The 23,710-nt window shown below is 45.3% G+C and overlaps 1 protein-coding gene across 1 annotated transcript; it reads right to left on the reverse strand.

Annotated features, from left to right (window-relative positions):
• Positions 1-3,396: 3,396 nt before the first annotated feature.
• Positions 3,397-23,026, reverse strand: LOC128343382 (major histocompatibility complex class I-related gene protein-like). Its single transcript, XM_053292366.1, has 6 exons — positions 22,916-23,026; positions 19,757-20,032; positions 9,348-9,623; positions 8,154-8,432; positions 6,899-7,033; positions 3,397-4,143 (listed from the first exon to the last, which is right to left on the reverse strand). Exons 1-6 carry the CDS (start codon positions 22,983-22,985, stop codon positions 4,133-4,135), a joined length of 1,047 nt encoding a protein of 348 aa, XP_053148341.1. The 5' UTR covers positions 22,986-23,026; the 3' UTR covers positions 3,397-4,132.
• Between the last annotated feature and the right edge of the window lie 684 nt (positions 23,027-23,710).

A 23,710-nucleotide genomic window follows, 5' to 3' on the forward strand; every position in this document is an offset into this window, starting at 1 on the left:
CAGATTCCTAGAGAGGCGGCTGGGGAATATGGGGATTGTAGTTCACCAGCAGCTGGAGGGCCGGGTTTGCCCATCCCTACTCTAAGGCTTAAAGGGAGAGCAGCAGAGCACTTCCAGATTTCCTAGAGAGGCGCCTGAAAGATGGAAGGACCTGTGAGTTTTTTTAGAGCCGTTTCCTGCTCTGCTCCTTTCTGGTGGAAAAGGAGCGGTTATATGTTTATTTGATTTTTGATTGGATTGTGGGGGGGGGAAACCTGATATGAAACATATCCAGATGGTTTACATAAAATCCAGAAATTTTAAAAATTAAAAACAACCAGCAATTAAAAGCAATTCAGTTGAAAAAAGAGTAAATAAATTATTATATAATTAAAAAGTTTAAAAACTTAGAAGAAGAAGAAGAAGAAGAAGAAGAAGAAGAAGAAAAGACTTTTGATGCCCCTCCTCTACGCAGATGCAGACATTTACCCCAACATGTACAGTACATTCCTCCAAATGATCAGATGCATCCAAAGTACATGTATGGGGAGATCAGGGGCCCAAGAAAGGGAATGGGGGCACCCAAAGGCAGGGGTTAACTGCTAATGGAGATGTGACAGGGGGGAGCAGTGATCTCTGAGGCTGACCCCCACCCAGGAGATCCTACCCAGTACTGGGATGAGGAGTAAACATCTTTTCTCCCCACATCCCCCTTCCAGACCCAACAGCCTGGTCCTCTGGACTCACTTTCCTCCTCACTTGGTTGCATTGAGCCCAGTGTACATGTGTGGAGTGAGAGAAGGTCCTGCTGGCTGGGTTGGAGGCCAGAAAGAGGCTGGCGTAGGTGTATCTCTTGGGGAGGAGGGCGTGTTGCAGGGGGAGCCGAGGGGGAGATGTTGCATGAGGGTGTGGGGCTCTCCTCTAGCAGGGGAAAGCTTTGGTCTGTGTCTGTGAAGGAAAATAATCCCCTCTTGTTTCTCCACTCCCGGGTTTCTTGTCTCCCCCCCCCCCCGCATTGGTTCATTTGGCTGATGGGGAGAAGCCTCAGTAACCAGGGGAAAGACTAAAGCTCTGTGTGAAAGAGCATCTGTTTTGCATGCAGACCGTCCCAGGCTGGAAGCTGGCAAAGACCTTTCTCTGTCTGAAGCTACAGCCACTCACTGTAAAAACCTCAACTAGCCAAACAACTTTGCTTTAAGAGGAGAGTTAAGGTGCTTACAATTTCACCTGTGCTTCCTTGAATAAGAGTGGATATTGCAAGTTAAGTTGATTTCTTCTGCCCCATGTGGTGGAGATTTGTATAGTCTCTCCTGTAGCTTCAGCACAGCCAGACTTTGCTTTTGTCCTTCAGCTCAACAGTGGGCTGGGGATATCATGTTTTCCCCTCGTCTTTAAAACACTAAAAAAAATGAAGCTACTTTTTTTTAAAAGTGCAACATCTGCTTTAGATCAAGTGTCCAAAACAAAGGCTTGTCTTCCAAGAAATATCCCACAAATAGATCCCTTCAGGATGGTGTTGAGATCAGATCGTTGCTGCTCTCTACTGCTTAGGCTTATCAGTAAACTTTGGTCAAACTGTTCTGTCTTCTCTTTACTCGTTATGGGCTGCTTCATGTATAATCTGGGTAATAAGGGGCATTCTAGCTAAGTGTGTTTGTATTTGCTGTAGCAATCATTTAAAGTGCATGATGGAAGTAACTGGGCATAGGAAATGCTAAATACATATTCGCCGCAGAGGTGGGGGGAGTGGTATTTGGGATTTTCTCTTACATCAAAAGCTGCTTTTGTATGTTGTGTTACAATTTATTGTTAAGTAATTCAGCATTTAAAAAGGAAACGCCAAAAGGCAATAACCCAGGTCCTCTCAGGTTCCTCCTTAGGAAAACCTTCTACCTCAGCCTTCTGAGTGCATCCTCTCAGAATTGCTTCACAATATGTGACTATTACTGATACTGACTACTTTGCTGCAGAGGTTTCGCCAGTGAACAATGGCCAAATGCAAGACTGAATTTTCAAATTATCTAATTTGTCTTCAGTTTGACTCACCAATTTATTTTATTTTATAGTGATGGAAACCAACCACAGTGAATTTATATTGAAGCGATTGTGGATCTTTTGTCTGCAACCACTTTACCTCTGTTGGCAGTTACTTGATGGAGCCAACCTTACCCACTCGGCTGAATGACTCAAAGGAAATCCATGTGTGGGTTTGCCTTGAGTTACTGACAGCTTAGGCAGACAAGTATCTATTATTCATTTTAGAATGCAAATTGAATGAATCATCAATATGGATTGGATGGATCTTGAGGATGACCTCGAGATTCTCTAGTGAATCAATGGAAAACACAAATCTTACAAAATACTAGGCAGTTTAAGAAGCCATCTAATGGCGCAGGGGGGAAGTAACTTGCCTTGGGAACAAGAGGTTGCTAGTTTGAATCCCCACTGGTATGTTTCCCAGTCTATGGGAAACACCTATTTCAGGCAGCAGTGATATAGGAATATATAGGAACATCTTATACTACGTGGGAGATGGCAGTGGTAAATCCCTCCTGTATTCTATCAAAGAAAACCACATGGCTCTGTGGTTGACACTGACTCAACAGTATAACCTTACTTTAGGGAGTTTAAGAACTCAATACAGGTCATTGATCATGCAGCCAACCTGGTGAGAAAGACTACACAAAGCATTGTTAGGTAATATGTCAAATTAATTTGCTGCATTTGCCGAAACCACTTAAGTAGGTGTACTTCTCTTTAATAGGGAGCATGCTCTGTGGTAACCAGGAGTCGATACCGATTTGATGGCACAGCTTTTCCTTTCCTTTCCATGATGCTATTTGCTAATTAACCTAGCAAGACATCTAAATGGGGAATATGAAGGAGAATGGGGATTGCATTATTTTTAATCTATCTATCTATCTTTCTCTCTCTCTCCCATATTATCACATTTTATTATTTGATCACCTTATTACGTAAGGGGCTTCTATGCTTTTAATTAAAAAATTATATATTGACAGCTCACAGCATGAGTTCTTTTTAAAGACTCTTTGCAACCTTTGTAGCTAGGGAGAAAAGGGAAGCTTAACATGGCGATCGTTCAATTGGTCAAAAATTAGGCAAAGGAAGTGCCCTAGTTAGGCTGTTTCAATCTGGAGAAACCACAAGAACATGGATCTCCCCACTAAGTGTTCACTCATTAGCCCTAATCAAATGACCAATGAAGTTACCTAATCCCAATATATTTTTGCAAACATAGCAAACACTGCAATAAACTTTTTGAAATTATATTCTAAATAACATCTTTCTTATCAGAAGGGTGGTCTCTTCTAATCTGAAGTAACATCAAAAAAGTGGTGTATCAAAAGGCACAATAATTGTGTAGAGTGATTATAAGGAAAGACATAACAAAGTTGCTGCAATGATCCACTGGAACTTTTGCAAGAATTATAAATTGCTAGCAAGCAAGAATTGGTGGAATCATACAATTGAGAAGGTCACAGAAAATTATTATTAACATTGTTATCATCATCATCTAGGGCAAGCACAGGTCAGAAGCCTAGCTACACTAGTATGTTGATTCCTTCCAACCCATCATACTTTATTAACATGTATTGATCGAGCTATGTGAAGTTCGAATCAGATTTTCTTTCAAGCCTGAAAAAGGGAAAACATAAGAAGAGCCCCTCTGGATCGGGCCCAAGGCCCATCTAGTCCAGCATCCTCTTTCACACAGTGGCCCACCAGATGCTGCTGGAAGCCTACAGGCAGGAGTTGAGGGCATGCCCTTCTCTCCTGCTGTTACTCCTCCATAGTGAGCAGTACCACTTGCGCTTGGGCAGGGCTCTGGCACTTGCAACTTTGTTCATTGCACCAGTAGATAATTAGTCAGGATGTTGGCCACTGACCGGAACAGCGCTAAAGATACTCTCAGGGGAGATAGAGAAAAAGATGTTTTAAAAACAAGGGAGCAAGTAATTAAGACAGAGATGGAGATCTGGTGGAAGAGGAAGAAAGCGCTGCTTGTGGAGATGCTCCTTCGAAGAAATGACCAAAGAATTGGTCTTGGTGCCGTAGCTCTTGATATTTCATATCTTTCCCCTGATCTGGGATAAAACCCCAGATTGTCCCTTCTCTTGCTTCAGGGGCTACATCATCTTCTACCTGGAAGATATAAAATAGGCATGTAAGAGAGCCAAGCGTTTGTCACTTCACAGCAGTCTGTAGAGTTCCACTCCCCAACGTTGCTTCATGACAGCCAAACCAGGACGGAAACTCTTTCAGGGGCAGCACATGTTGAACAGGGATCACACATTTCTAGCAGGGGGACATAGAAGCATAGGAAGCTGCCTTATACCGAGTCAGACCATTGGTCCATCTAGCTCGGTATTGTCTACCCAGACTGGCAGTGGCTTCTCCAAGGTTGCAGGCAAGAGTCTCTCTCAGCTCTACCTTGGAGATGCCAGGGAGGGAACTTGGAACCTTCTGCTCTTCCCAGAGCGGCGGCTCCATTCCCTAAAGGGAATATCTTACAGTGCTCACACTTCTAGTCTCCTATTCATATGCAACCAGGGTGGACCCTACTTAGCTAAGGGGACAAGTCATGCTTGCTACTATTGGTCCAGGGACTCAGTATTGTCACATTGACTGGCAGAGGCTCTCCAAGGTTGCATGCTGGTCTGGTGGTAGCAAGCATGACTTGTCCCCTTAGATGCCGGGGAGGGAACTTGGAACCTTCTGCTCTTCCCAGAGCGGCCCATCCCCTAAGGGGAATATCTTACAGTCTCCCATTCAAATGCAACCAGGGCAGACCCTGCTTAGCAAAGGGGACCAGTCATGCTTGCTACCACAAGACCAGCTACAAGTTCCGACTCTGGAACAGAAGGAGCCATAACTGTGAGTGACAGTGGGAGGAGTTGGGATGCTACTGAGTGAATGGAGGGAGTGGGGGTGGGAAGACAAGCCCCATCCATCCTCCAGGGACCCAGACCCATCCAAACACCTCCCAAGCTTACCTAATGCCTACCCCCTGTTTTAGAGCATGGCATGGGGTGGATGCCCTAAAGGTGCATGGCAGTTCAAAATGATGCCTCCAACTTGGGGCCATCAGCCACCACTGCTAGACAGAAAGAAGCCAGTGCCAGGAGTTCCTCCTCAATCCTCATTGGCCAGCTGAAGATGTCCCTCCGAAAACTCTTCTGTTTCCCCACTTGCTCTCCACACTTGGGAAACCATCCCAGCCCCAGACATTAGGAAAAGATACAAAGAAGCTGTTGAAGCTCACATGAAGCCTAAACCCAGCTAGGGAAGCCCAGCCAGGGTTAGTCTGTGCATGAGGACCACTGGGATTGGGTCCGATCCTGGTGGGGCAGCGCCGTCGAGACTAGGTTTGGTTGAAGGAGCGGACACTCCCTTAACCAGGGCTTCTTGCCCATGTGTGATATCAGAATGTTTCCTGCTCAGCTGCACACAGAGATGGGCTCCTAGAGCATCCGTCTCCTGGGGGAATGCCCCGGTGCGCTGTGCATTTGTGCACAGTCTGTTGTAGGATACCCAGAGGCCAGGATGCATCATCCCAGCTACCCCAAAAAGATCGTGTGGGAGCATGGATGGCGCTCTCACCAACATTTCACCAATCATTGGGAGGGGGGAGGCGTGTGAAGCCTTCCCCCCCACCCACCCCACAGTCATGTAAACGACCTCAAGTTTTAGACTGAACAAAAATATAAGGAAATAATATGATGCCCTCCAATGTGCCAAACTGACGCAATTATATTGGAATTAGACAGAATTTGAATTGATCAAATGATACTTGATACTGTATTCAATAATCTATCGGATCAGACCGACTGACCCCACCGCCATAGTGGTTCTGATCCGATGCAAAATTGTCTGAACGACAAATTTGCCACAGATCAGATTCAATAACTGCTGTGATGTGATGCGCAGCTCCAGTCACCAGTTCTTGAGGGCGCAGTGCCCATTTGGGCACATCAGTGAGTTGGGCTTGCGTGGGATGGGGATGCCTGCCTGGGGGAGAAAAGAAGGCTGATGTGGCAGCACCCCAGACAGAACCCTTGCTTGTGTTGGAAAGTTAAAGGACTTTGCGTTGTCTCTTGCCTCAGACAGAGGAGGACAGACTAGTAAGTCAGAGGGCTAAAGGGTCAAGACATCTGTCATCACTTCTCCACTGCTCTGATGCTATCCCTTTGAAATGTAGATTGCTAATCTCAGAGATTCAACTTCCTTCCTCCTTCTCTCTCTTGCTACCTGGCCGTTTACCTTGCAACATGGCAAGTTTCTCTCCCTGCACCATACAGGTGAAACTTGGAAAATTAGAATATTGTGCAAAAGTCCATTAATTTCAGTAATGCAAATTAAAAGGTGAAACTGATATATGAGACAGACGCATTACATGCAAAGCGAGATAAGTCAAGCCTTAATTTGTTATAATTGTGATGATCATGGCGTACAGCTCATGAAAACCCCAAATCCACAATCTCAGAAAATTAGAATATTACATGGAACCAAGAAGACAAGGATCGAAGAATAGAACAATATCGGACCTCTGAAAAGGATACAGTGTACTGTGCTTGATTGGCCAGCAAACTCACCTGACCTGACCCCATAGAGAATCTATGGGGCATTGCCAAGAGAAGGATGAGAGACATGAGACCAAACAATGCAGAAGAGCTGAAGGCCGCTAATGAAGCATCCTGGTCTTCCATAATACCTCATCAGTGCCACAGGCTGATAGCATCCATGCCACACCGCACTGAGGCAGTAATTGCTGCAAAAGGGGCCCAAACCAAGTACTGAATACATATGCATGCTTATACTTTTCAGAGGTAGACTGTCTCTCGGCCAACTGAGAGGCCTCCCTCCCAGGGCTCAATAAGCATCTCAGCCTAGGACTCACCACAATTAGCATAAGCCGACTCATCGCTGTGATCAAAGCAGTTGAACCAGCCATCACACTTGGATGCGCGGGGGATGCACTGGTTGTTGGCGCAGCGAAACTCGCCCTTCTGGCAGGTGCCCTTAGGAGGTTGGACTTGAGTGGTGGCAGGAACAGAGGTGTTGACATGTGGAGAAATAGAGGTAATGACTTAGGGGGGTAAATATGGAAGGGTTAATGTCAGGAAGAAATCAGCTTGGTTTGGATGGGGTGCATAGGGTTGGAGGGGAATCCAGAGGAATGGAGGGGAATCCAGAGGAATGGAGGGGAATCCAGATTCTGCAACAAGACAGGAGGAAAAAGCAGATAGACGTCCAAAGGAAGGAGAAGGGAGGTGGTGGGATGAGGAATCTGGGATGAGGAATCTACCAACAGGGAACATGACACACACTGGGAATCAGCCACCTTGCTGCTTAAAAACAGGGTTAGATATAGAACGTTCCCTTTCCCAGCAGCTTCCAGCCCCTCAGCTCCAGCAAACAATGGATGGTGCGGTGGGAGTGGGGTGGGTGGGGGAGTTAATGTAATGGAGAAATGGACCTAGAGGGCATGCAGGTGTTCAGGCAAAAGCGGATTACCGCAGAGGCAACAGAGGCGGAAAATCCTGCAGGAGTGGCAAGTTAAATCTTTTTTAAAAAACTTTTTTTAAACTTTCGAAATTGCCGCTGTGTGGTGGCGAGAGCTCCTAGTGGGCCCACCCTCCTCCCAAATCCTGTTGGGTGGGCTCGGCGCAGGGTGCTGTCTGCCTAGACGGCAGCAGTGAAGGTGCCAAGAGACCCCACATGGGCCTTCCTTCCTCCCAAATGACTGAGGTTGGACCGATTTCTGCCCTCTTCACACGCCCGATCTCTGTCATTTGGGAGGAAGGTGGGCCCGGGTGAGGAGGTCTTTTGCCTCTGTCTCTGCTGCCCACACCAAGCAGCAACAGGATTCAGGAGGTAAGTGTCTACTAGGAGCTCTACCACTTTTTTAAAAAGTTAAAAAACTTTTTTAAAAGTTAAAAAAGAGATTTAACTCCCCCTTCCCCCACCCAGCAGCAAAAAAGCTTAATCCACCCCAGGGCTCAGGAGCTTCGGAGAGGGGTGCTCTATGTCCCCCCTCCCCGATATAACATGAGAGACTTCACTCTGCAGCCCAAGTGCCCAGAAGGGAGCCACCTCTGGAATCTGCCATCCCCACCCCAATGAACCAGCCCTCCCGCACTGCAGTCTCTCACCTGGCCCTTCCAAGGGAATCAAGTGGGGTTCTGGCAGATTGGCATGTTCCACAGAACACAGGTAGAGCCCCCTGTCCTTGGGATCAATCTGAATGCTGGTCCGGCTGTGGTAGGTCCCATCTGAGTTGGGGTTGACAGAGGAATCGCCCTGCTTCCAGAACTCTCCATCTTTCCTCCAGGTGATGTTGATCTTCTTGGGGTAGAAGCCGTAAGCCTGGCAGAAGAGGGTTTCCTGTCCACCAACAGTTGCTTTGCGTGTCACCTTCACCACTGGGCGCTCTGGAAAATGGGAACATTACTGACATTATGAATAAAGGCACCTCTCTAGTAACAGGCAGAGTGGATGCTGAGCCTTAAGAGCAGGAAGGGAACTCATGTAGCCATCCAATCTTACTCTCGAGATACGATATCTTAAATCTACAGCATCCTCTAGAGCAGAAAATCCCCAAGTATTTCCATTCACATTATTATGGAGAATATATTCACATGAGTTTGGGTTGGTTTTGATACAGCTTTACTATTAAACTGAGGATTCCAAATGCATATATTTCCTATTTTGGAATTGTACATAGGAAGCTGCCTTCTATCAAGTCAGAACATTGGTCCACCTAGCTCAGTATTGTCTACAACGGCTGGCAGCAGCTTCTCCAAAGCTGCAGGCAGGAGTCTCTCTCAGCCCCTGGAGACACCAGGGAGGGAACTTGGGACTTCCTGCATGCAAGCAAGCAGATGCTCTTCCCCAAGTGGCCCCATCCCCCGAGGGGAATATCTTTCAGTGCTCATGCATGTAGTCTGCCAGAGAAGATAGGGCTAAATCTCATGATCTTTGACTGAACTTTAAGAGAAACCTGGTAATGGTAAGAGCAGTTCGCAATGCAACAAAATACCTAAGGGAATAGTGGGCTCTCCTTCACTGATCTTCAAGTAGAAGCTGAACCTCCATCTGTTGGGGATGTGCTTGCTCTGGCTTTCCTGATTGGACGAGATGGCCTCCAAGATCTCATCCAACTCTGCAGATCCATCAGTCTATGACTCTGCAGTACAATCCCAGACATTTACCACCCTTGTTAGCCTGGGCAGCCACTTAATATGTCAAGTGCCTGTTCAGCCTAGGATTAGTGAGAGGGGCAGGAGAGGAAAGAATTGCAGGCCTAAACCCACAGGCTCCCTACCCTGACCCCTTCCCATCCTCACCTTTCCTCAGCAGGGAGTCATTCCCATAGCCCACCAATGTCTGCAGCCATTGAGTGCAGGGCCCCTCCAGATAGCGCCTCATGTTCTGAGTCATTCTCAGCAAAGAATCCCATTTCCTCTTCATCTTTTTGGCTGCAGCATCGGCTACTGTCCAGGTGTTGGTCTCTGTGTCAAAGCTGATAAAGTCTCGCCCGTCATAACCAGATCGCCAGTATCCCCTTTTCTGCCCATCCTCACGCAGTCCACAGCCAAGCTTGCCCTGCCAGATGTGAAGCCCTGAAAGAGACAGCAAGGGAGGAATGACACAGCAGAGTCAAGACGCTTCCCTTCAAGAATCAGTACTGCCTGACCCTTCCTTGGAAGGTTAGCTCTCACTAGACCGCTAATCTCCCGTTCTGCACCCTCGCCCAAACTCTAACAAGAGAAACTTGACAATGAGGCAAGAATGTGTGCATTGGGTGGGTTTCAGTGAAAGGGATGGATACTGAATTCCATCTCTTTCTTCTTTTGAAGGCTGTAATTTTTATCCCCCAGTTAATTAGCAGAGCACTAAAGAAGCTACCCACTCCACTTACAGAGTCGTTGCAGAGTTTAGCTGTTGCAGCTATTTATAGAAGACACATGGAGATTCTTGTAGAATAAATACAAAGTATTGATTGATGAAGTACGGTGCAGTGGGAAAGGACTTGCCTCGCAAGCATGAGGTTGCTGGTTCGAATCCTCGCTGGTATGTTTCCCAGACTATGGGGAACACCTATATCAGGCAGCAGAAGTATATGAAGATGCTGAAAGGCATCATCTCATACTGCATGGGAGATGGCAACAGTAAACCTCTCTTGTATTCTACCAAAGACAACCACAGGGCTCTGTGGTCACCAGGAGTCAACACCGACTCTACGGCACATTTTACCTTTACACCTTTGCATAGGAAAGACCTAACCCTAATCTACAGAACTACATAATGAATAGGTAGGCAGAGAGAGAGATATGTTTTCATCTGTTCTCTAAGAGGAAAGGAAGGGATTCTGACTCTCAACAGGAAATACCTGAAGTGTAACATCAGGGGTCATAAAGCAGATACAGGTAGAACAGTTAGGGAGACCCTTACTCACTATTTCTACTCCCAATGCCCTAGTGGTCACTAGGATAAGAACATAAGAACAACCCTGCTGGATCAAGCCCAAGGCCCATCTAGTCCAGCATCCTGTTTCACACAGTGGCCCACCAGATGCCACTAGAAGCCTACAGCAGGAGTTGAGGGCATGCCCTCTCTCCTGCTGTTACTCCCCTGCAACTGGTCCTCGGAGGCATCCTGCATCTGAGGCTGGAGGTGGCCTCTAGCCCTCCAGTTGGTGCAAAAGCTCGATGCACTGGAACTCCATCTCCAACATCTTCCCCCATGGGGCTTGCTTCAGGTCCAGAATGAAAAGGGGCACTCAAGTGACCACTTCATTGCACTGCTATCTAAAAAAAGAGGGATGACATTTTGAATGCTTCCCCCAGCAAAAGAGCTTTAGTTCTGATTTCCTCCATCTGAGAGCATGGTCTAAGGGCACCCAATCCAACCACTTTGCTGAAGTTAAGCAGGTCTTGCTGTGGGCAGGACCTGGATGGGAGACCCATGTACGCCATCCTTGGGGATGTGGCCATAACCCAGAGGTAGAGCATCCTCTAAGCATGCAGAAGCTTCCAGGTTCAGTCCCTGGCCTCTCTGGGTAGGTCTGGCAAAGACTCCGTGGTGTTGTTAGGGGGCCCAGGAGGCAAATGCCAGCGCCTCATCTCTCATCTCGCCTGCCCCACTGCTGCAAGGACCGCCACAGAGGAGTTCAACAGTGGGCTGCCACCACTGGGTGTGTGGAAAGCGAGCAGGGAAGCGGCAGTGGTTGTGCACAGGCCTTTCCCCCAGCTGGCCTCTCAAACACTGGGCAGTGCAGTGCCACTGTTTAGTTCTACTGCCAGGATCCTGTTAATGTTTGTTGTTTATATATAGATATGACAGATATGAAAAGATATGAACGATTGTTTGCGAAACTGGCAGAGATATCCTAGGACGCCTGTTAAGGGATTTACATATCTCATATTTGTGAAGAATGATTTGTTTTTGCCATTCATTGATTGATTGTTAAATTTATATACCGCCTTTCATTAGAACAATCCCAAGGCGGTTTACAGAAAAATTTAAAAACAAGATTGTAAAAAAGACACAATTAAAATATTAAACTAAAAATACAAAACATATCTGATTAAAAAATTTAAAACACAAGCACAAAAGCAATAAAAAGTCCAAAGAGCAGCAGCAGACACAATCATATAAAAGCCTGGGGGAGAAAAAACACGATTTAACATGCTTTCTAAAAGCTGTGATAGAGACCGAGGAGCGAACAGCCACCGGGAGAGCATTCCAGAGTCTGGGGGCAGCAACAGAGAAGGCCCTGTCCTGAGTGCACGACAACTGAGCCTCCTTCATTGTCGGCACCTGGAGCAGAGCCCCCTCAGAATTTGAAGGATTTTCCATGTTATAGACTCCAGATGAGAAGATTGGACTTTCAACATTTACATTGGCCCATGGTTCCATCTTTACCATCATTGTATATACTGGTTCCATGTATGGTTTGGGATTTGTTATATAAACTGCATATTTACATATATGTTTGTGTCATATACATTCAGCTTTCAAGACTGGTTCACGGATTTTGTTTCCAACTTGGTTTTTTGTCTGTGATTCCCCATATGGGATTGTGTCTGACCATCTTGGTGGCAGGAGCACGAAAGGCAGTGGCGGCAAGCAGCAGTGGCAGCAGTACTGAAGGCTACCTGCCAAGGTGGTGGCAGCACACAGCAACATGGCAGGTCCAGGGGCACTGAAGGCTGTCCCCTGAGGTGGCAGTGGCAGCAGCAGTGGCAGCGGTAGCGGCAGCGGCAGCAGCAGCGGCAGCAGCAATGAAGGCTCCCGTGGTGGTGCAGGAGCCTAGGCCCCAACAGGAACCAAAGAACAAGGTGCCGTGATGCTCTGGGCGCAGGCCCCTGTTGCATAGCAACACCCCTGGAAAGACTCTTGCCTGACATCTCAGCTAATTATGGGAGAATTGCTGGAAACAATGATGACACAACCATGAGCTGCCACGGAGGCCCTCCAAGCTTGGTAGCGGCATGGACGTGGGGCCCCAGTGTGCTCAGCCTGCTCTTGGATGGACAGAGCCCTGTGCAGAATGTCAGCCAGCGTATCTCACAACAAAACATATGGCAAAGTCCTCCATGATATTGCTGTTGACAAGATATTAACTTGTGTGCTAGACTAGCATTTACCAACTGGGAGTTATTCACACATGCCTTCATCCCGTGAGGTATCTGAAGAGCGAATCTGCTTTGCAGCAGAGTCGCAAGGTATTTAATTCAGTGGATTACACTGACAGTTCACATAGCTGTCGGCTCCTCCCCGCACTCCCTGGCAGATCTTTTTCCTGTGCATTCCCACCTACTTTCTCTAGGTTTTTCCTCCAACCAATCACAAATCACACCACAGAGGAAGAGGCAAGAGAGTGTTTTGGTTTTTTTAGTTCGACAGCAAAAAGTGGAAGGACAGCATGAGGAGTTGCCAAGCTGGATCAAACAGCAGGACGCTTAACCCTTGCCTTTGTGAGTGACTGCCTTCATCACCTCATGTCCCCCACCTCCACCACCACACACACACCGAATGGAATCAGCTTTGACAAAAAAAAGGGCTCAGGTTACCTCCATTCTGTATATCTAAAGCCTATGTAAAACATAGGAAGACACACATTTGCAGTTTGTGCTTCTGTTTAACTCAAGAATTTCTCCCTCCCCCTCCCCTTCTGGACTCCCTCCACAGAGTATCACCAATCTGCAACACCTCCCCGCCCCCAGCACTTGCAATTGCAAATCACTTAGAGAAAACCATACCCCAAACAGCTGTCAAGCTCCTATTCACTGAGCTTTGAAAAATGCCGATTTACTGGCATGACCACCCCAGAGAAACTGCAGGGCAAAACAGAAGTCCTGGGTTCCCCCCTTCCTCCCAAAGCCTCTGAAATGAGAGGATTTTTTAAATCCGGACATACTTCGGGCTAGGCCAGAATGTGCAGCCTCCATTTGGGGGGAAACAAAGTCCTGTCTGTCCTGATCCCTGATAGCCCACAGGGACTTCGTGGTAAATCCAGCTAATATGTGGACTGGCACACTCCAATCCAGAGTGGGTTCGAAATAAAAGCCCTGCCTATAAAGTCTCCTGGCGTGCTGTGGCACATTTGTGTACCATGGGACACTCTCCGGTGCCATTCTGACTTGCTCTGGCAGGGAGTTCTCCACTTTTGCAGCTGACTTGCCCCATAATGCACCAGGAAGGGGGTGCCCACTCCCAATGCATAAAAGAGCAAGTTGGCTATAAAAGCAAGAGTTTAAGTTCCCAGCATCCGCAGCTGATTCAAACCCTTATGTATCAGGAAGGGGTGGATCAGGAATCCCTTATGTATCTGGAAGTTTAAAGTTCCTGCATTTGGAGCTGACTCCTTCTCAGGGCAGAAAGAAGCTAGTCAACTTCAAACCTGCCTTGGGAGTTGACTCATTCCATAATACACCAGGAGTTGGGGTCAATCAATCAATCACATTGAGACATTGCCACTGCACAGGTGCAAAAGAGCGCAACCAAGATATTCAGGGGCCTAGAGCACCTTTCCTACAAGGCAAGACTACAATACTGGGGGCTTTTTAGTTTAGAAAAGAGACAACTGAGGGGCAACATGATAGAGATCTATAAAATCATGCACGGTATGGGGGAAAAGATAAATTTTTCTCCCTCTCACATAATACTAGAATCAGGGGTCATTCTATGAAACTGATTGCCAAGAAATTTAGGACCAGCCAAAAAAAAGCTAGCTTTTCACATAATGCATAATTAACCTATAGAATTCTCTGCCACAAGATATGGTGACATCTACTAGCCAGGATGGCTTTATGAAAAGCTTAGATAAATTCATGGAGGTCTATCAAGGGCTACTAGTCTGGTGACTATAAGCCACCTCCAGCCTAAGAGGCAGGATGCCTCTAAATTCCAGGCGCAGGGGAGCAATAGCAGGGCATGAGCTCAGCTCTTGCCTATGGGATTCCCAGAATCATCTGGTGGGCCACTGTGTGAAACAGGATGCTGGGCTAGATAGGGTTTGGGCCTGATCCAGCAGGGCTGTTCTTATGTTAAAAAAAAAAAAGGCTCCCAGGGGCCAGTGTGCCCCAGATTTTTCCCTAATCTAAGTGTACCTTGATGGGGATATGATGGGGAGCATGGGGCTAGATGATTCCTCAGTTAAGTGGATTTGCAGCTGGTTGAACAACTGTACTCAAGAGGTGCTCATTAATGGCTGCATGGCAACATGTGTGGGGGTATAGAGTGGAGAGCCACGAGACTCTCTCCATTGCCCTTTGCTGTTCAACACTGATGATTCGGATGAGGGAACAGAGGGGATGCTTGTCAGATTGGCAGAGGACACGAAGATGGGGTGGTGGTAGCTCTCAGTTCTGCTCTCATAGGAACATAGGAAACTGCCATATACTGAGTCAGACCATTGGTCTATCTAGCTCAGTATTGTCTTCACAGACTGGCAGCGGCTTCTCCAAGGTTGCAGGCAGGAATCTCTCTCAGCCCTATCTTGGAGAAGCCAGGGAGGGAACTTGAAACCTTCTGCTCTTCCCAGAGCGGCTTCATCCCCTAAGGGGAATATCTTGCAGTGCTCACACATCAAGTGTCCCATTCAGATGCAACCACAGCAGACACTGCTTAGCTATGGGGACAAGTCATGCTTGCTACCACAAGACCAGCTCTCCTCTCCTTTCCTCATCCACAAGTAGGTGAATTAGACGTGATTTTTGTTGGGACTGCGATAGTGATGGGATTATTCGTCTCTAGAAAGCAAAGGGTTAATGTTACCCGTTCCTCTTGAAGGGAGGTGGGAGGAACTGATATGCACATCTGCTTCCTGTGGGTAGCACACGGACTTCTCTCTCTCCATCCAAGCACGTAACCCAGCTTCCTTAGCCGGTATTATTAGCTTTTACTACATTTTCCTTATTTTTACATACATGCTCAAAGCAAAATGTCTTATGGTTATGAATATGATTCCTTGTGGTTTCTTCAGAACCCAGCTCTGCTGACAACTCTGCTTTCATCCTTTGAAGGTGGAATCACATCCCTGCTAACTGAGCAAAGAGCCACCTTTTCAAAGTGGTGATTCTCGTTATTGAGCAGGGGGAGAGCAACTGTCCCTATCCAACCCCAGCACAGCATCCCTCCAGTGACTGTTGCTGGTGTCTATCCTAGGTTTCTTTTTTAGATTGTAAGCCTTTTGGGGCAGGGACTCACCTACTTTATTTATTTATTTATTTATTTGTTTGTTTGAATAAGATGGTATAAGGGTGAGGTAATACGCTTTTCCACACTTCAAAGCTTTTTTCAATGACCTTCTTTAATGCGCAATTGAAAGTTGAAAGTTTAGAAGTTTCAAAACCATTCAAAAGTTTAAAAATGTAAAAACTAAACCACAGATGTGGCAAAATAGCAAACATTTCGATGTATTCGACATTTCGACATCATCCTCAGTGCTATACAGAGGTGGCTGAGTCTTGTTCTTAAATACAACCCCACACTATGGTTCAGCTAAAGAACTGAAGGCAATCAATCAGTCCTGTGCAGCTCCCAATATCACAGACAGGAAAAAAGTGTGGAAGGAAGGAAAAGAACACAAAAGCATAATGGAGTTCATACACTCAATAACCAATGCATTTCATTGCCTCCCTCATTTCCTCCTTAACATTTATAGCTGGGTGCAACTGTTCTCTCTGTCTCTGTCTCTGTCTCTGTCTCTGTCTCTCTATATATGGCTTCTCTGATTTTTCGTTTCCTCACATCTGTCTCCACAGCCAAGGTGAATATCTTTGTATTCACTACTCTGCCTTGTTGTTGTTCTTTAACATGCACGGCCCATGGTTTTGTTCTATCTCTATGCTGTATGTCTTCCAGATGTTCCTTATATCTTTTTATCAGGGGTCGACCAGTTTCGCCAATATAAAATTGCATGCCCTCCAAGCACACAATTTTATATATCACCCCTTTGGTCAGACACCTCCCCTCTTTATTCTCACAAATTAGGCAGTCTTCAACTTCACATTTATTATCATACAGTTTTGATTTTACTCAGTGCTGTCTCAAGGTCATCTGAGCTGTACAAATAACATTCCCCTTCAAGCCATGTTTCTTAAGAATCCGCTGTGCCTCCCAGGTAAACCTTTCCATCACATATGGGATATTTAGTACTTCATACCCTTCTCCAAATTTAGTATTCCTATATCCTTCAATAGGGAATACATAACCATTGGTTTTCCTTATTTCCTCTGCTTTCTTCCTAGATAGTTCAACATAAACTTTAGATGAAACTCCTACAGCTCTCCGTATCAAACCTTTCACTGTCTGTACTTTCATGCCCTGCGGGTGTGCTGTGTTGTTCATTATTATTTTCTTTTTAGTAGGTTTCCTATCCTATACCACTTTGTCTCAACTCCCCACTCGTTTAATTTAATTTAATCTCCATATCTAGAAATGGCAACCACCCTTGAGGATCAGGCCGTTTCCTGGTCAATGTCATACTTCCCACTCCATTCTGCTCCCTGAACACCTGATCCATGTTATCTTTAGATTTTGATATAATTATTATGTCATCACGCAAGATGCCTAGTTAAACAAAGGCTTAGGGACATAAATTTCCAGGAGGAAAGTGCCTCTATAAATAGGCCTCTACCATTCCTAAGCACCAAGAAAGATTGGGTCATAGCCTCTTATTTCTACACAATCTATTCACCAAAGCTTCGCTGGGCGTTTATAAGAGCTCGCTTGAATGCTCTACCCTCAGCGATGTTAGCAGGGAAATTTGAGAGAAAACCCTATGAGGAGAGACTATGCCCCTGCGGATCTGCTCCCGAAACATTGATGCATTCACTGTTACATTGTCCACTTTATACTGATGAAAGAGATTTATTTTTATCTCAGTACCTGAAAGATCTCAAAAGCCACTCAGTGGAGACGATTCTTACATGTTTATTAGAAGATAGGGACCCAACAATATCCCTGGCGGTTGCTAAATTCTGTTACACATTGACCAAACTAAGAGAAGCTAGAGCACAGCAATCGGTTACTGTCAAAGGTTCCTGATTTTATGTATTTGATAACATTTTAGATTTTGTTTCCGTTTTTGTTTTCTCTCTTTACTGTGTATATTCTGTGTCTATTGATGTTTGATCTAAGATAGTAAATAAACAACTAACTAACTATTATGTCATCAATGTAGCTCCTGTACAAAACTACATTTTGAGTGATACATTTCCTCTCAATGGAGAACATATAACTTATGGCCCGGATTTCCCATAGCCAAGCCATTTTTCTGCTCATAGTATTCCCCACTAAACCTAAACACATTACATTGTAGACAAGCTTCTATTAAACCTTCAGTGTCTTTAAGAGTGAAACCATAACACTCAATTTCCTGCTTATTATCTCACAATAGAAACCTTTCCTTGCCCCCTCATTATCCACATTTGTATATAATGCTACCACATAAAAACTCTCCATATATAATTCGCTATCACTATTCCCCATATTTTGTAATGCTTCCAACATCTTACATAAATGAGAAGGAACCTACTTTAGCAAAGGTGACAAAAAATTGTCACAATTAACCAGCTTAGATGATCAGCTGGACCATCACACCCAGATATAATTGGTCTAATTTTAAGTGAAGATGCCTGAACATTTCCTATCTTATTCCCTTCTATTGTATGCGTTTTAACCAGCAAATAAAGTACAGGGCATTTGGGATGATTATTATATAACTGTTGAAACAATCTAGTATTTATATTCCATCTCTTACATATACTTTGCCAGGCATTTATTTATTTATTTATTTATTTATTTATTTATTTAACTTCTATACCGCCCAAACTTTCATCTCTGGGCGGTTAACAGTGGCATAAAAACAATTAAAACAAATATAAAAGGTTAAAAGAGTTTAACAATTTTAAAACATCATAAGATTAAAACCTACAAATTTAAAAAGCTGAAAAAGCTTGGGTGAAGAGATGGGTCTTCAAATGCTTTTTAAAAATAGTTAGAGATGGGGAGGATCGTATCTCAGCAAGGAACGCATTCCACAATCTCGGGGTTGCAATCAAGAAGGCCCGTCTCTGTGTGGCCACCAGACAAGCTGGCGGTAACTGGAGATGGACCTCCTCAAGTGACCTCAATGGCCTCCTCAAGTGACCTCCAGCAATTAGTTTGAAACCTCATTCTGGATGACTCCCCATATATACTCCTATCTGATAAATGCAACTGAGCAATTTTCCGATCCATGTTGACCAGTGTTCCCTCTAACAGGGATTCCCAGATGTTGTTGACTACAACTCCCAGAGTCCCCAAGCAAAAGCCATTGCAGCTGGGAATTCTGGGAGTTGTAATCAACATCTGGGAATCCCTGTTAGAGAGATAACTGATGCTGACTCATAATTACAAAATCACCTCCCTTATCGCTCATTAATATTCTCACTTTTCCTTCTTCCCTATCTCCTTTTGTCTCAATGCCATCCTCTGTTTCTTCCAGTGATGTCCCAGTGATGTCGTTGTTCCTTTCCAACAATCTGTTCAACTCATCTGACAGTGTAATTATCTGTCTATCAGTTTTCGAACACTCAGGTGGAGCTTTACTTTTCATCCTCTGACAGGGACACACTGATCTTCCAACTATTGCACTTTTAAAGAACAAGACTCAGCCACTTTTGTATAGCACTGAGGATGATGTCTTACATCGAAACATTTGCTCTTTTGCTACACTTGTGGTTCAGTTTTTAATTTTTAAAACTTTTGAATGTTTTTAAACTTTTATACTTGTAACTTTCAATTGCGCATTAAAGAAGGTCATTGAAAAAAGCATCTCTATCTCTATCTCTATCTCTATGTAAACCACTCTGGGAACTTTTGTTGAAAAGCAGTATCTAAATATGCATCGTATTAGTATTCATATTTGTAGGTGATAGTCCATTTAACCCTGCAGAATGCCTAACTCCCACCACCACCCTTGATCCCTCCTCCTGAAGAACTGCCAACTTGTGGGGAGCTCTTATTCCATCCCTTCACACTCCATATGGGCACTCAATACCCTGCTTTTGGGCACTGAGATGAAAGGGAGGCAGCTGTGCTTCACTCTACTCCCTCACAACAACCAAAGGAGGTGAGGGGGTGGATGGAACACCCATGTCCTCTTCCCAGGAGAAGCCACTCCCCACCTCCTTCCTTTTGGGGGACAGGAAGTCTATTTTGGGGAGGGGTGTAATCTGTGCCCCTCCCACACACCACTCACCCTCACTCTGGTTAGGATTCTTCTGCCACTCTGCCAGGTTTCTCCCGAATATCTTCTCGAAGTTCTGCATGGCCTTGGACTCTGAGTCCCATAACTGGGCCTCTTCCTTCTCCGCCTTCTCCATCCACTGTGCTCGGAGCAATGCTCTCTTGGTGCTGCTGTCATAGTAAGAGATGGGCTGGTCATCCACGAACTGCCCAACCATGAACTCAGGAAGCCCCTGGTTGCGCTCGGAGAGCCACGTGTAGAAAAGGCCCAAGGAATGTGAGGAGGAGCCTGCAAGAGAAAAGCAAGTGGGGAGGGTTAGGGGACCTGCCACTGAGGACACCCCCAAATGACAGTCCATCAAGAATCCTGCCATTCCGCAGCAATCCCTAAGCCCTCTATAATTCCTTTTTCAAAAGGGACTATCTATAATGACAGAAGATAAGAACATAAGAACAGCCCTGCTGGATCAGGCCCAAGGCCCATCTAGTCCAGCATCCTGTTTCACACAGTGGCCCACCAGATGCCTCTGAGAAGCCCACAGGCAACAGCAGAGGGCATGCCCTCTCTCCTGCTGTTACTCCCCTGCAACTGGTAATCGGAGGCATCCTGCCTTTGAGGCTGGAGATGGCCTTTAGCCCTCCGACTAGTAGCTGTTGATAGACCGCTCCTCCAAGAAGTTATCCAAGCCCCTTTTAAAGCCATCCAGGTTGTTGGCTGTCACCACATCTTGTGGCAGAGAATTCCACAAGTTGATTATGCGTTGTGTGAAAAAATACTTCCGTTTGCTGGTCCTAAATTTCCTGGCAATCAATTTCATGGGATGACCCCTGGTTCTAGTGTTATGTGCGATGAGTTCAGCCACCAGCGTTCAGCCACAGCGATGAGTTCAGCCACCCTCCGCATGATGTTTGCTACCAAAGTGGGGCAGGCTGCTCATTCGCTGGTTTGGGGACTTAACTTCTAAACTCCAACTGGGTGAATAAGTAGCCCATGACAGTTGTCAAGAAACTAACCACATCTGGGGGGTTAGGTTTTTACACTTGAATACTGTGGTTTTAACTTCTGTGGTAATTCCTTAGGACATCATACACACACAAACACACACACCCCAATATTCAAGGGTCTTCTGTAGTAAATTATTTCATCTTCAAGAGTAAATCATTTATAAGGACACCCCATATTCAAAATGATTACTTTAACAAATATAATATGCACTGAGGTGGTTCTCACGACCAGCCGAAACTGGGCTAAGGGAGCCCAGCCCGGTTTCTTCTGGTCATGTGCTGGAGTTGTGTGGCTCCTGGCGGCAAGCCCGCTTAATCCCCCCCCCCATTTTTCTTCTTCTTCTTCCTTAAAAATTATATTTTTAAAAAAAGATTGCAAGCCCCTTGGGGACAAAGGCTCGCATACAGCACAAAGCGATGTCAGTCTAGTAAAGTTGCATTATGGCAGGTGCACAAGTAGCGTAGAAATGTAGGAACATAGGAAGCTGCCTTTTACTGAGTCAGACCATTGATCTGTTTCAGTATTGTCTACACTGACTGGCAGTGGCTCTCCATGGTTCCAGGCACAAGTCTCTCCCAGTCCTACCTGGAGATGCCAGAGAGTGAACCTGAAGCCTTTTGCACACAAACATGCGGATGCTCTTCCACTGAGCTATGGCCCCATCCCCTAAAGGGAATATCTTGCAGCACTCACATGTAGTCTCCCATCCAAATACAAACCAGGGCAGACTCTGCTTAGCAAAGGGGACCATTCATGCTCCCTACCACAAGACCAGCTCTGCTCCTCAGTAAGTTGCACAAAATCAAATGACATAATTGCACAAAATAGGTTACATGAGCATTATATAAATAGTAGTAGTAGTACCCCCAGCACAGTACCTCCAGTGACTGTTGCTGGTGTATATCTTATGTTTCTTTTTAGATTGTGAGCCCTTTGGGGACAGGGATCCATCTTATTTATTTATTCTTTGTGTAAACCGCCCTGAGCCATTTTTGGAAGGGTGGTATAGGAATCGAGTAGTAGTAGTAGTAGTAGAGAATAAGCTTATTTTATTTATTTATTTATTTATTTATTTATTTATTTAATTTAAAATATTTATACTCTGCCCCTCCAGCACACTTCTGCTGGGGGCGGCTCACAACATTAATAAAAACAGATATACTCTAAATAGCAATAGCACTTACATTTATATACCGCTCTATAGCCGGAGCTCTCTAAGCGGTTAAAATACCCGGCGAAAACCACGTTTAAAATTACATTTTTTAAAAAAGTTTCAAATTATTGGCACCCTCATGTAATGCAATTGGTGCAATTTTGGCATTCCGGCAACTTATTTATTTTATTTATTTTTCAAATTTGTAGACACTACTTGCGCAGGTGCAATAAGGCAACTTTACTAAGCTGTCTTGACTTCGCACGCTGTATGTGAGTGAGGATTATTAACATTAAAAATGTTAATACGGCTGCTCTGAGCCTATGAGTGAAAAACAAAGGTAAAACAAACAAATAATTATGATTAGTCAAATATATTAAACCTTTTACATATGCTTGACCATTCATAATAAGGTTTTCAAACATGGTTAATTGTCCTGTCAACGTCCCTTTACCCATCAAAGTATTTAGAAAATGCTTTAATTGAGAATATTCAACGGATTGTGTCTAAGATTAGTTGTATTCATTAATTTTGCTCTTGCTACCAAACTCTTTTCATATAGACTCTTATTTTATTTTTTAAAAGAAATTCCTTTTCCAAATTCTGAAATAATTAAAACCCACACAAGTCTAAGACAGTTGATACAAGGAACCTCCACCTTTCCTATATGTACAACATTAAGAAGAATCTAAACATTACTGAAAAACCTGTAATACACCCCCACTGCTGTCAATAATGCCACTCTCAAACCTTTTGCTGGAATAAATGTCAGTCAGTGCTGAGCAGGGCAAAGAAGCAAAGAGGTCCCATTTACAAATCACACAGGTCAATGAACAGGGATTTGCAAAGAGTCCCAGCTCTGCTCTGGATAAGAACATCTACCTCCCAAACACCTTTTCACAAGCCAGGCAAATATACTGCATTAGAGACACTCCAGCAGGGATAAAGCTGGGTGCACATTCTGCTCCCCCTTGCCAGGCACATGAAGGACTTGAGCCCCTGAAGGTACTCACCACCCGAGCAGTGAGCCAGCAGGAGGGCAGCTACCCCCAGGACCGAGAGCTGCCACCAAAGCAGCCCCATCGGGGTCAGAAGCTGATGGAGTCTCTCACTGCACTTTCCTTGCTCCCAATTCACTTACTGCTGGCTGGTGGGAACTCTGAAACAAGAGCATTGGTCAGCTTAGATATATTCAGCCAATAGGAAAACGGTGCTCTATCATCTGTTGATGACTGATAAGCAGGTTTTGTTTAACAGATTTAACAGGAAAGGCAAAGAGGAAGACAGTTTGCAGAAGAATAATTCTGTGTTTAAAAAACACACAGGCACACAAACATGTTTCCTTACTCCCAGGCAGTGGTGCTCTGACCCCTGGACTTTGGGGCCAAAGTCTAGGGCCTCCACACCCACTGGAGCCCCCCAAATCCTCTTTTGTCTGTCCTGGGTGGTATGGTTTGTTTGTTAACATTTATATCCCGCTCTTCCCCCAAGGAGCCCAGAGCAGTGTACTACATACTTAAGTTGTTCCTCACAACAACCCTGTGAAGTAGGTTAGGCTGAGAGAGAAGTGACTGGCCCAGAGTCACCCAGCAAGTATCATGGCTGAATGGGGATTTGAACTCAGGTCTCTCCGGTCCTAGTGCAGCACTCTAACCACTACAGCACGCTGGCTCTACACTATGCTGGTTGCTGCTGGCCCACACTGTGCCAAGCTGCTGAGTGTGATTATGACCTGTGCCGGGTGCTTTAGAGACAGAGGAGTGGCGGGGGTGGGGGTGGGGAAGGAAATATATGGGATCAATATGTTA

The sequence above is a fragment of the Hemicordylus capensis genome, chromosome 2 (assembly GCF_027244095.1).
Source record: "Hemicordylus capensis ecotype Gifberg chromosome 2, rHemCap1.1.pri, whole genome shotgun sequence".
Taxonomy (NCBI): Eukaryota; Metazoa; Chordata; class Lepidosauria; order Squamata; family Cordylidae; genus Hemicordylus; species Hemicordylus capensis.